At 40.3% G+C, this 13,316-nt stretch overlaps 1 protein-coding gene across 1 annotated transcript in view; it reads right to left on the bottom strand.

Moving 5' to 3' along the window:
* Positions 1 to 2,137: 2,137 nt before the first annotated feature.
* magi2a (membrane associated guanylate kinase, WW and PDZ domain containing 2a) overlaps positions 2,138 to 13,316 on the bottom strand; it is a 156,539-nt gene continuing 145,360 nt past the window's right edge. The window contains exons 17-20 of the mRNA XM_088347546.1: positions 12,082 to 12,289; positions 11,238 to 11,390; positions 9,190 to 9,328; positions 2,138 to 6,012 (exon numbers count right to left, since the gene is read on the bottom strand). Of these exons, the coding sequence (XP_088203672.1) occupies positions 5,687 to 6,012; positions 9,190 to 9,328; positions 11,238 to 11,390; positions 12,082 to 12,289 (826 nt within the window). The 3' untranslated portion in view covers positions 2,138 to 5,686. The remainder of the gene's footprint in view (positions 6,013 to 9,189; positions 9,329 to 11,237; positions 11,391 to 12,081; positions 12,290 to 13,316) is intronic.

The following is a 13,316-nucleotide window of genomic DNA, read 5'->3' as shown; positions in this document are numbered from 1 at the left end:
GCGTGTAACCGCGCCCTGGCCGCGGCCGTAGCACGTCGTTCCGCGTCTGTACCGCGTCATATCCACGTGTGTACCACGTGTGCCGCCCGCGGTTACCCGTGGTCTAAAGTTTTGAGCAGCGCAAAACTTTTTTGCGCAGCCAACCGCGTGTGAATTTCTTGCCGCGTGTAAAGCACAGCTGTATCTCGTCTGTATCGCGATCTCACCGCGGGCAACAGCGTCTGCTTTACGGTCAGAAATTTCTGGTCGTGATTCAGCCGCGATACTGACGCAAACGGCTGTGTGACCGGGCCCTTAGAACTGTGCCATACACGCGCTAACCACTGCGCCGCCGTGCTGCCCCCAAAGCACACCTTTTGTTAAAAAAAATAATAATCGATGCACACTTGGTGTCAATTGAAGAAATAATCTACCTGTTGACACCATCCATCCATCTATCCATTATCTGCACCGCTTATCCTCAGTAGGGTCGCGGGGGTGCTGGAGCCCATCCCAGCTGTCCTCGGGCAGTGGGCAGAGGACATCCTGAACTTGTTGCCAGCCAGTCGCAGGGCACACAGACAGACAACTTACTTTGTTAATAACACCTATGGACAATTTGGACCGGCCTATTGACCTGACATGCATGTTTTTGGAATGTGGAAGGAAATCGGAGTGCCTCGAAGAAACCCACGCAAGGAAGCACAGGAAGACTGGTAGCTGGATTTGATCCCATAACCTCAGAGCTGTGCTACAGGCGCACTAACCACTTATCCTCTGTGCCGCCATCTTCTGGCTAAAAATTCTCCTTGTTTTTTAAAATAAAAAGCTTAAAGGCGGTGTCGGTAACTTATTCTATTTGCTGACACCATCTTTTGGCCTGGTTTGTTGCCAGTGCAAGTATGTACAATTCGTAGTAATGCTCAAATAAACTCTTCCTTTTTTATCTTTGGCTGTTATTTGTATTTTATTATACTTTTTTAACCTGATTTTCAAGAATCACTATATATTTTTTATCTTGTTTTCTGGAAAAGAAAATTAAAAGGCGCAAACATTATCTTCCAGTGGAACAAAGATATTTTTACTACACTCTAACCAACATCATTGAAGCTGAGAGCTACTTGAAATAAGAAAGTACTAATTAAAGTCACAACATTTATAAGCAAAATGTTTGCTTTAAAAGATTTATTATTTGCAATGCAACCCTTAGCAGATCCATCAAACAAAGTAGTTTTATGTTTATACTCATACAGTACTACCCCATGAGCAGATATTAAGTAACAAAAAAAACAACCAATTTTATTATTTGCTGCCACCTATTGATATGAATGAATATTACAGATATTCGGCTGATCGTTGGAAGAAAATATACTATGATACTAGTAATAGGTCGAGCTCTATTTTTAAGTGCACCCTAGTGGTAAAAAAACAAATTCATTTATTAAAAAAAATATTGTTTTGAACTTTTAAAAATACCTATAGGTCAAGAAATTAGCATTTATTTGACATAACATGGGACTCACCTTGAAGGACCTGAATTGATTATTCGCCATCTTGCTGTTAAGGGTACCCAAAAACTAAAACCTTGAAAAATTGAGTGGTTTGAGCACGTGGATTTTCTGTAGTTTGTATTCATCTTTGTGCTTTTTAGCACCAATTTTCGGTTGCACTCCGCAATACAGCAACGTGTAGTGGTCAAATATTACGTGTTCTGAAAGCAGGAGTCTCCAAACATTTTAAACTGAGAGCTACTTGTTGTTACTAATTAGCGCAAAGGGGACCCAGTTTGTTATGCATATCTAAGTTAATAATATATGTTATTACTATGTTGTTACTATCTTTTTACCGGGTAAATTATTTGAAGTAGGGTAAATACTCAACCACAAAAAAAATAATTTTACTAGAAAATCACAAATGACCCAGCACTGATGAGCTATTTTCAGAATAGGTTTACCAAGTGGGAGACCCCTGCTTTGATGTAATGTTTAGGTTACAATGGTGGGGATAATTAATAAAGTAGTTTTTGGTGTTGTCTTGAGTTTTAAAAAGGTTTTGAGGGTTATACTGTGAAACATGACCCAATTTTGAATGTTCACATAACATCAAAGCAAAAAAAGTCAAAAAAGAATATAAAATAAAAACTTATCACAAGGCTGTATTATTGTTGTTTCAATGTTTTTTTTTTATTCGTCAGACTATCATACAAGATTTCTCAGGACAAAAAGAATAAGTAAATATCTTCATGGTGCTGCATTTTTTTAATCATAAAAATAGTTGCTGCGCATACCTACAAGTCTTAGGTGTCCATCAGAACGCCAACTTGTGTTTTTTTTCACTACAAAGTGATTCTGAGCTGAGAGCAATGAGAGGCTCATTGAGAAGTAAATATAAATACAGACTTGTACACACTCCTACACTCTCACATACTACTTTACTCGCGTATACACGACTATACTCTCTCACACACTACTAAACTAGACAGTCTCTTACACAAATTACTATAATCTCATATACACACTTTATGCGGTCACACACATACTACTAGACTCTCACATATACAACTATACTCTTGACTAGACTGTCTCCTAGACATATTACTCTGATCTCATACACACATAATACTATACTCGAAACAACTCCAGTTTGACGCTGAACTGCACGTCATATACACACAGATCAGTGTGCTTCACCATGGTTACCAAAAGTACCCTAAGTAAAACAACACTAAGAGGTGAGGTAACCATTACACTAGGTGTGAAAAACCCCTAGAGTAATAACAATTGTGACGGTGTTTAAGAAAGAATACAAATGTGGTATGTATGTGAAAGCATAGTAGTGTGTGTATAAGAGTATAGCAGTATGCGTGAGAGAGTATAGTAGTGTGAGTATAAGAGTATAGTAGTGTGTGAGTTTATAGCAGTGTCTGGTTTTGGGGGAAGGTATAGTAGTATGTGTGTGAGAGTATAGTAGTATGTGTGTGAAAGCATAATAGTGTGTGTATGAGAGTAGTATGATGTGTGTGAGAGTGTAGTAGTATGTAAATGAGAGTTAAGTAGTCTGCGTATGAGAGTATAGTAGGGTGTATTAGAAAGCACCGTGGTGTTTCTGCATGGGCTTGACTGTGTTTAGTGGTACATGTGTGAGGGGAGGATGTTTAATGTGAGAGCAAGGTTGATTTACTTCTAAAATGGCCTCTCATAGTCCACATGCATACACACATTTACATTCACACGCATACACTCACATTTTGGTATTTTGTGATGAAAAAGACAAGGATGCTTCATGTTGTGCTTGAAAGTCACTCATCACCATGGTAACCGAGACGACTTTGAGACACTGTTTGCAGTAAGAGCGAGATTGTATAAAAAAGTTGTTTTGGCACACTTAAGGACTTGCGGGACATAAAAGCACACAAATTGGCAACGTAATCCAATTCACAGTACGTCATGTATGGTCGCTGTGGTTACTAGCAGACTTTGCTCTGCCCCTACTCCTTCTTAAGGCACTCCATGCCCTCCCCGGCGTCATCTCCCAGCCTTTTTGTTGTATTTACACAGTTATTGTTGCTGGTGGTCCCATGCAGTCTTCTTAAAGGTATTCCCAAACAGATGTTTTAAATTCAGGCACAGAACGTGTAGTGTTCCTCCAGACAATTGTGCAAAGGTGTTGCAAAATATTCCCCGCGCAGTGGGACTCAAAAAAATCAGTCTCAAAGTTGACACATCTGGCCTGTTTGCTGTAGAGCTGTGACATCATTGAAGGAACACAACACTTTCAAAATAGCGAATCCCATTAAGACAACATGTGGGGGCAGCTCAGATAAACAGCGATTGTGGTGAAAAGCGATTCCGTACCGCTCATTTCTGCTAGGAGGTAGGTTATTGTGACTTTTCATTTGTGTTTTTCATTGTGTGTTGTGGTTGGTATAATTTTGTCTGGCTAGCTCCCCGTTAGTGTCAGGGCTGCCAAGGGCTTTCCTGTTTTGTTTTATCCTGGTTGGCACTCATTGACTGCCCACTTTGTGTTGTTTGGCTGGCCTGTCTGGTGTCAGTTTTCCTGTTTCCCATGGTTTATTTCTGGCCGGCCTTACGTTTGTTGACTTCGACTTTGCCCCTTTTAGTTTTCGGCTCCCTGCTAGCCTGGCTGCTCACCGTGTGTTTTTTGATCAGCAAGCTGTTATTTTTGCCAGTTTGCCTCTTTTTGGCTGCTCACCCTATGTTGTATCATTACAGCATCCATCAGCAGCACAACGCCTGGTCATTCTCCACAAAAACTACAAAAACCTTGCTTAAAACTCTCGTAACCTTTTTGACTAACTGACACCTAAAACAATCTGGCGATTGACTTGCTAGGATGTTGGTCTTCCTCAGATGACGTCACAGCTCAGGATGACAAAGACATGACGCGCTGTCTTCAAAATCCCTAATCTTGGAATATAATTGGAATATACTGCTGAAATATATATAGATTTCATGCAAAAATCATGAACAGAGACCCCTCGCTACTTAACGCTTTGTTTATCTCTGTGTCAATCCTGTGTCGATTTTTAATTGAATTGTCTTTATTGTCATTGATAAACATTTCATTTGTGTTTCTAAAAGACAGCAGACTGCAGGGACAGATTAAGGAGCATGCTTGTGTGTGGGGTGGTTGTGACTGCGTGAGCAACTGTGCTAGGCTTGTTTATGCTGTCAGTCAAACAGCCGTGGTGAGCAGGCGCAATCAACGTTTCTGTATCAAAACAAACTGGGAGGGATAACAGGCGCTAGCTTTTTGATGCTCGTTACATTGAAAATAAATTGGTCAATTAAATCGGACTCTAAGGAAAGTCAGAAGAGCGCAAAGAAATGGTGATCACAAGTGGGTGCTCCGTGGATTGTTATCGCGTCCGGGAATCGACTGAGGCGGCGTCCGAAGGTAAAGCAATAGCCTGGTTGCTTATCCAGCCTACTGCTCGGCTAGGCCAACACCCAATCCAACATCCATGACGGTGTGGCGAGGGTCCAAGCGTTCAGATTTCTGCATTGGCTTCAGGTGGTGATAATGGCAGAAACACACGGGTGGCCGAGGTAAGTGGGGGCTTTTTGTTCATACCTGAAGTTGCGCATGCTTTTAGAATAGACTATTATAGAACGACTTTATTGCCATTACAGAGTATCATGAAATTTAATGCTGTCCAATATTGTGCACATAATCACATAGAAATTAGAAATAAATTAGAATTTAAAAGAAACACAGAATCTGAAAGTAACAAAGAATTTAAGACTAACATGTATAATGACAATAAATGCATCCATTCAACCGCAATTATGTGTTTTGTGTTATTATTTTGTTACAGTTGTATACTGATGAGGTCTCCCCGAGGTAAGTTTACCCTATGGGGGCTTTTATGAAGGTGTGACTCGACTTTGCAGACTTTCACTTTTTGCGGGTGGTTCTGGTCCCCATTAACCACAAAAATTGAGGGATCTCTGTACAATTTCCTTACATTTTGCATGTTTAGGAATTTGGGATTACCTTTAAGTCCCACAAACAAAGACCCTATTTTGTCCAAGCGTTGTTATAAAAGGCTGCTTCCATTTGATTGCTTCTCAGTTTGGCTGATTCCTCCAAAGTTGAAAAAGATCCAGTTCTTAAGGTGGAGGGTGTCAAATAAGTTAGTCAAATAAATAAAATAAGACGGGTTGAAGAGGGTTCCTTCCGTCTGTTACCTCCCCGACGTGCTTGCCCGCAGTGCGCCGGGGAATTTGTCTGTTCCGGAGATCTTCCAGAGTCCCGGCGAGACGGCCAACTTCCTAGCCGTTGCTTCCTGCCCTGGCTCCAGAAGCGACCTATTACCGTTGGGGTGCACGGTGGCAATTTTATCTGCAGGACGTCCCGGCGTGACTCGGCGCTCCTCATGTGCACCCTCGTGGGCGGACCAGCCGCCGTCGCTTGCGACTTTCACCGACACCAAAAAACTATCGAGATGCATGGCTACTTCCGGCAGGCTTGGAGAGGCTGGAGGCCGAGAGTCCCAAGAGGCGCCATTGCCTACAAAAGAGATGCAGTGATTAAGTAAGGTGCTGAAAAAGGTGGATCACAGTGATGGAGGCATGCCATTGCAAAGACCCAGCGTGCCATCAAAATAAAACGCATGCCACAGGCAAGAGGATCCAGGTGAATGTACCTTTGAAAGCTTGTGGCTTTTCAAAGGAAGGCTTTCCTGGGACGCAATTACTTCTCGATAACGTGTGTTCTGGTCACCTGTAATTCCTTCACTGAAGTAGATGTATTTTAGGTTTTGACCGCGAGATGGTAGCATGACCTTTGTTTAGACGTTCACATTTAGCAACGGGTACAACATCAAGGAAGTGCGGTCTCAGTAGAATATTTACATGTGTGCTTAGTCAATTTTTTTTTTCAATTGTTAAAGCTTTCAGAAAGTAATAGCTGCAAGTTTATCTTTTCTAAATGACACATCTAGATTGCAATCTGTATTGAAATAGATTGACAAGTTCACCCTAATAATTGTATGTTTGTTAGCCTAGAGAAAAATGCCAAATCTATTATAGTTTTATCGATAAAATATGTTTGGGCCGACTGCCTTACTAAATGACTGGGCAAATTCACGTTTGTACACAATTGGGTTAAACGTCAAACACTGCTCCTAAAATGCACCCTTGTGTTATTTGCTGTTTTACAGTGTAATTTGTTAGGAATTCTATTTTGAGACATCACGAAAGAAGCAAGTGTGCTCGTTCCCTGGCTTATTAAAAGAGCTTGGCTTGCTGTTTATCTGTGTACAACACTTAAGTCAAATACGTAGAGGAAACAGGACAGTAGAAGAAAGGTTTCGCCATACTCGTTGTATTGTAACACGTTGTTAATAAAATTTTCGAACTAATTTGTCTCTACAACATGTTGCATTAGTCTGCTACTTATCAAAAGCAGATTATTGTTTACAGCGTCCTTTGATCGTTTAAGGTGGCGTGCGTTGCTTCATGCCTCCTTAAAAAGTTTCAAGGTAAATATTTTCTGTATTAGACATGTGTTAAAATATGCCCAACTGAGTTCTAAAAGCCCCCTTGCTTTATTTTCTACTGTGCCTATCTGATTTTATCTTACTTTTAGCAGAGCTAAATTACATTAGGTTTGAGGAATGGAAGCCGCGTGGAGTGCTGGAGAGCGACGGCATGCTCGTTTCCGTATTTTTTAAATTAAATTTATATTCTTTAGTATAGCATGAAAATTGTGAGGAATAAAAGCCCAGCCTTATTAGAGTCATAATGCCAACCCAAGTTTCAAGAAAGATGAAAAAATAAGTTATCCAAGCGTGTCTAAGTACTCGTTTTCGGTTTCATGACACAATATAGCAACATCAGTGGCCGAATAATATAATCTGTTCTTTTAAAGCTTAAAACTCTGAATTAAAGTTTTACTGTTTCCTTTAATCTCAGTTCAGATTTTAAATCTAATTGAAATTGAGTTGCGCTTAAGCTTTTACTGAGAGTTAAATCATATCTTTTCATAAAAGTAAAAGTATGTGATTCAAAAGGCGTGCCCCAATATTTGTCTCGAGATTTTGGCCTTGGTCAACTTGCTAGATGTACAAAAACACATATGGAACATCAGCCACGGACCGGGTCAATGTCTGACTATATTTTCGCGCCCCGGCCAAATAAAACCCTTAGTGATAATAATAATAATAATAATAATAATAATAATAATAATAAATATTATTAATAATAAGGCCAAATCAACTTAATAAGCATAGACCACTAAGTATCTAGATGACATAGGAAAAGGCATAATTTTTTACCCCATTATCACCCTATTTTTACTCATGGTACCATAGTATACAATAATATTTGGTTAAACTGTTTCCCATAACGCTCCATTACAATGTTGTACAAAGTGGCACTGGGAGTAAAACTAGTGTGGTGATGACATAAAATCTAATGCATTCACCTTTGTCATCTACAATCCTATTAGCTTAGAGCACAGGTGTCAAACAGGCTGCCCGTGGGCCAGATCAGGCCCGCTAAGGGATTAAATCCGGCCTGTGAGACAACACTCAGAGAAGCGCAAGAGAAAAACAAGCTGCAGGTTGAAATATGTCAACTTGATGTTGATGCCAAAGCCAGGTGCCTCTCACAAAGACACTGTACTTGTATTTAATTTAATTCTCTCTCTCTCTCTCTCTTTCTTTAATCTACTAGTCCGGCCCCCGACAGAATGTTTGTTCTATCGTGTGGCCCCCGAGTTAAAATGAGTTTGACACCCCTGGCTTAGAGAATAGGTCGGGAACGTGTTTAACCCAAAAAAGCCAGGAGGGCAAAACATTTTTTTTTTGAGAGGACCCTACCATATATTTCCAGACAAAATTCAGCATCGCCAAACATATTCTCAAAAAACACTCACAAAAAACTTCAAACGTTTAGCAGTGTGAGAAAGCGTGAGGAGCGTGCTTTGTGTGTAGAGAGCTTATCAGAATTGGAACGCTTCAGAAGAAATTAGCACGAACAGTGTTTCATCTCTGAGCCATAAAAACTCATGAAAACTTGCCTAAAGTTTAAAAATGTGCGCTTTCACTGCCCCAATCTGGATTTGAATCCAAAGGTGAGAAATTGAGGTCAGCGATATTTATTGACTGATAAATCATTGCTCAATTACAGTGATATACTATTATTTAAAACTTGGTACCCAGGCTTTTCGGGGAAAAAAATTGTGTTTACAAATAATTACAGCCCAGTACCGGTCGGCGGTATGGTGGTTGAAGACTATTGGGGTACATGAAGCACTAAAACACCAACTCTAACATTGAAGAAAAAAAAGCCACATAATTTGCATATGGTACTGGTATGCAAATTAGCACAAATGGTGCAGAAAAACCCAATGTGAACTTGTTTTTCCCATTTGTTTATGGCTAAAGGCTAAAATATTAGGAGCACACAACACAAAGTGGGTGAGAGGTTGAGAAGAATTGTCTGGGTCACAAACCGTGTCCTTGGGGTGCCCCATGAGGACGAAATAGGGGGCGCCATGCGTGTCACTTTTCATGCACATGGAGTGAGCGGAAGATACCATTCCTAAAGAAGGAGGGGCGACAACCTAGAGCAATAAGTTAGTGATGCCATGGCGGTTGGCGCTTAGACGAGAGAGACTAGATTAGCTTGTCTGTGTAATGTTAGCGAGAATGGGGTTTGAAAAAATGCCGTGTGGGCTCACCGTACTCGGGCACTTGGCCCGTGCCTCGCTTCAGGAGGAGTCGAACTCGCCTGCCGCCCGACTTGATCAGCTCGATGGCGCGCCCGTGCGTCATGTCCCGTGTGGTCTCGCCGTTGATCTCGATGATCTGGTCGCCCACCTAACAGAACATCAGGAAGTTTCTTTTTAATTGGAAATATTTAAAAAAGTTTCGTACACCTTTTTCATGGCCACATTTAAGCACTTTTTAGGCACTTACAAGGACAATTTTTCAATTTTTTCAGTACTTTTAAAGGAAGAAATGCAGCACTGATCAAAAGAACGTTTTTTTTGGTTTACTTTGATGTCTACAATGAAGTTGCTACCTTGCTGCTAGCACATACGTTGTGGTATTTTCAGATGATCATACCTACAATGTACGTTCTTTTTGTGTCAATGGGCTGCTATAAACTGTTCTGCTTCAACAATGCACGCGCAAATTCAATACGTCACAGTTTTTGGGTAAAAATAGAGTTCAATACCCCACGACCCTACTGAGGATAAACGATGCAGATAATGGATGGCTGGATGGAGCTCAATACGGAGGACAAAAAAGAAAGAAAGTGCTGTATGTATGAAAAGCAGAAAAATGAGCCAAATCTGGACTCATTTTGATGATATTGATGGCTATGAAGCAGAGTGTTATTGATCTTCCTAGCTTAGAGACTGCTAGTTTTTTGTTTTACTTATTTTAACTTATATTTTTTGCTTGTTTTTCAGTGGATCTGTGTCCAAATTGGTTAAAATAGAATTGTAAATAGTTTTTTTTTTAATTTTATCATTTGTGTATAGCACTTATTAGTTAATATTTAATATTTTGTTGTTTTGCATTTTCTGTGTTGCTGTGAGTTTAAATCTGTTCAGAGCATAAAAATCCAATATATTTGTTTTGTATTTTAATTTTTTTTGTAGATTTGTAAATATTTCAGTATATATTTCAAATGTTTTTCCCTTTGATTTTAATCAAAATAAACTTGTAAATGATTATATAAACTGTAGATACAAAAATACAACAAACGCAAAATATTTTGCATTAACAAAGAGCTTTTGATATGTCACAAAAACAAAGGACAAAACGTCACCATTGAGTTTGTTTTTCAACTAAAAATATGAAAGCCACTGTTAAAAATGTGTATTTTTGTACTGTAGTCCTTAGCTCACTTTATTTGTTGTTGCACTGAAAAGTAAATATTTTTACTCTATTTTATATTGTTTTTTGTGTTTTTCAGGGATTCTTTGTTGCCTGACTTTAAAGTTGCCTAGTAGAAACAACGTGAAAGTTTGAATTAAGTAGGCTAAAATGTCACTTTATATTGCTATTGTAATCTAAAAAAAAAATTACATTTTTTAAATAAACTAGTAATCAATGCGGTACGTAATGTTTTATTGTTCTTGATAATATATCACCCCAAAAATAATCTGAGGAGCCATCTGGGAGCTCTTCTCAGTGAGCTGAGCCGAAAGAGCTACTTCTCAAAAAAGAGCCGGAATTCCCATGACTAGTCTGATGCACCTGTCCTCATTGATGCAACCAGTAGGGGACAGTGACGCTCCACATGTCAACTCGATAACGAGGACCCACCATCAGCGTCATTTTTACGCACACTTATTTTATATTTCTTTTTTCAATGCGTGATCAAATCAGACTGCCAGGAAACATGGCAGTGGCAACAATTTCAACTTGATCCAAAATTGAAGCATTTTCCTGACCTTGAAAACACCAAATTGAAATTCAAGCATTTTCCAGAATTTCAAGCACCTGTACAAACCCTGAATATGTACCTGAAGCTCTTAGTCTAGTCTCAAGCTCATGCACTTTACAGTACAGTACGCATTATGTAAGAAAAATACACGACAAGACATTTTTGGGGGATTGCTGTTTATATTTCGATGCGCCTTAAAGTGCGTATTCTGTTTACACTGGTGCCAAATAATCTGGAATTAGATTAAAACGCAAATTTGTACACAGAGAACAATTTATAATATCACTCAAACTTTTGTTGTAGAAAAACATTGAGTTTGGGGCATACCCTCATCCTGCCGTTGCGTAACGCCGGGCCGTCCTCAGCCAGCCGGAGGACGAACAGATCCATCTTGTACTCCCGACCTCCGCGGATGCTGAAGCCAAAACCCTTCACGCTCTTCTCCAGCTCCACGGTGAAGAAGTCAAAATCCTGCGACAGCTGCCAACAGCAGGGTTCGTACACCTTTTTAATGGCCAAATTCAAGGACTTTTATAGCCAAGTTCTCAATTTCTCCAGTATTAATAAATGAAGACATTCGGTGTGAATGATGTATTTTCCAGTTTCACTAATAAATCGGCGATTTACCTATGCAACTCTTCAGACAAAATCAAAATTTTCAGCGAATTTTATTCCACAGTGTGACATTGGATGATTTTATACAATTCGTGAAATAAGAACAGAATCCACGCTAGTGTCTGGTATACCATATGCGCTGCCCAGACTGCCCTCATTACTACATCCACTTTTGTTTGGGTGGGCAAAGCATGTCCATGAGCGTGTTGATACATAATCCTAGCACTAATACACATTTCTTAGTGTCCTGGGGCTGTGACACTTCCTAAGACAATGCCATACACACTAATGCCAGCTGCTGTTAATCACGAGAGACAAAGAAATGCAATATAAAAGTGAAGCCACCAGAGAACAGTGTTGGCCTCATTTTAAGCAGGCTGGTTGAGAAACATGGCTACAATTTGAAGCATTTACAAAGATTTCACGCAAAATTCAAATACTATTCAACCCTTGAAAACACAACAATAAAATTCAAGCGATTTCAAAGATTTCAAGCCCATGTACTGGCTTTTTGTCACCAAACTAGAGGAAAGATGAGCTTCTTATCCTTGTTTACCTGTACCGGCGGCATCCGGTAGTCTGGGATTGCAAACTGGGTCCGGTAATCCAAGAGAGGCGGATGGCGGTAGTCTAACGTGGGCGGCTGGCGGTAGTCAGCCACTGGGGGGTGCCGGTAGTCCACTGGAGGCTGCCGGTAGTCTGTGAAGGGGGGCTGTCTGATGTCAGGCTTCACGTCCTGTCGGGCTTTTACCTCCGATCTATAACTGCGATTGTTTCAAAAATTACATTAGTGGTGTTAAAACAGATTAAAAAAAATACATTTTATACGAAAGTTCATAAACCCAACTGTGGTCTTTTTACATATATATATATATATATATATATATATATATATATATATATATATCTCATCTCATTAGCCGTACCGCTTATCCTCATTAGGGTCGCGGGGGGGGCTGGAGCCCATCCCAGCCATCTCCGGGCAGTGGGCAGGGGACACCCTCAACTGGTTGCCAGCCAATTGCAGGGCACACAAGGACATACAACTCATTCGCTCATTCACACCTAGGGACAATTTGGACGGGCCAATTCACCTGAAATGCATGTTTTTGGAACGTGGGAGGAAACCGGAGTGCCCGGAGGAAACCCACGCAAGCACGGGGAGAACATACAAACTCCGCACAGGAAGTCCGGAGCTGGATTTGAACCCACGACAGGTTCCCATGGCATGAACTGTGCCGCACAAGCGCTAACCACTGCGCCGCCGTGCTGCCATATACAGGGATCAGAATGGAGATTTTCATTTTCAGCTGAAAAAGCCAGGGTCCAGGAATAAAGCAGGGCGGAGCCCCCCTAAGCCACCCCCCCCTAATAATGCTAAAATAATTTTTTTTTTTTTTTTAAGCATTTTTGAAAGGGCGTCGCTATTTCACAGATTTTCACTTTTCGCGGGTGGTTTTGGTCCCCATTAACCGGGTCTAAAAAAATAATAATAATTAAAAAAAAAAATATATATGTATATATATATATTTTTTTTTTAAGGTGCGCCGCTACTTCTCGGATTTTCACTTATCGCGGGTGGTTTTGGTCCCCATTAAACGCGATAACCGAGGTCCCACTGTAAATACATACATATATATACATACATACAGTGGAACCTCGGTTTTCGAATGCCTCTCAGTTCGAACAAATTGGTGTTTGACCAAAAATTTCGAGAAATTTTTGCTTCGCTGTTCGAACGCCAGTAATGCGTGAGTGCGTACGCTAGAGTGCGATGCTGAGCGGCGTACG

This window comes from Urocampus carinirostris, chromosome 11, assembly GCF_059441175.1.
Source record: "Urocampus carinirostris isolate Australia breed hairy pipefish chromosome 11, RoL_Ucar_1.0, whole genome shotgun sequence".
Lineage (NCBI taxonomy): Eukaryota > Metazoa > Chordata > Actinopteri > Syngnathiformes > Syngnathidae > Urocampus > Urocampus carinirostris.
Note: the sequence above shows the minus strand (reverse complement) of the source record. Positions and strands in the feature narration are given on the sequence as shown.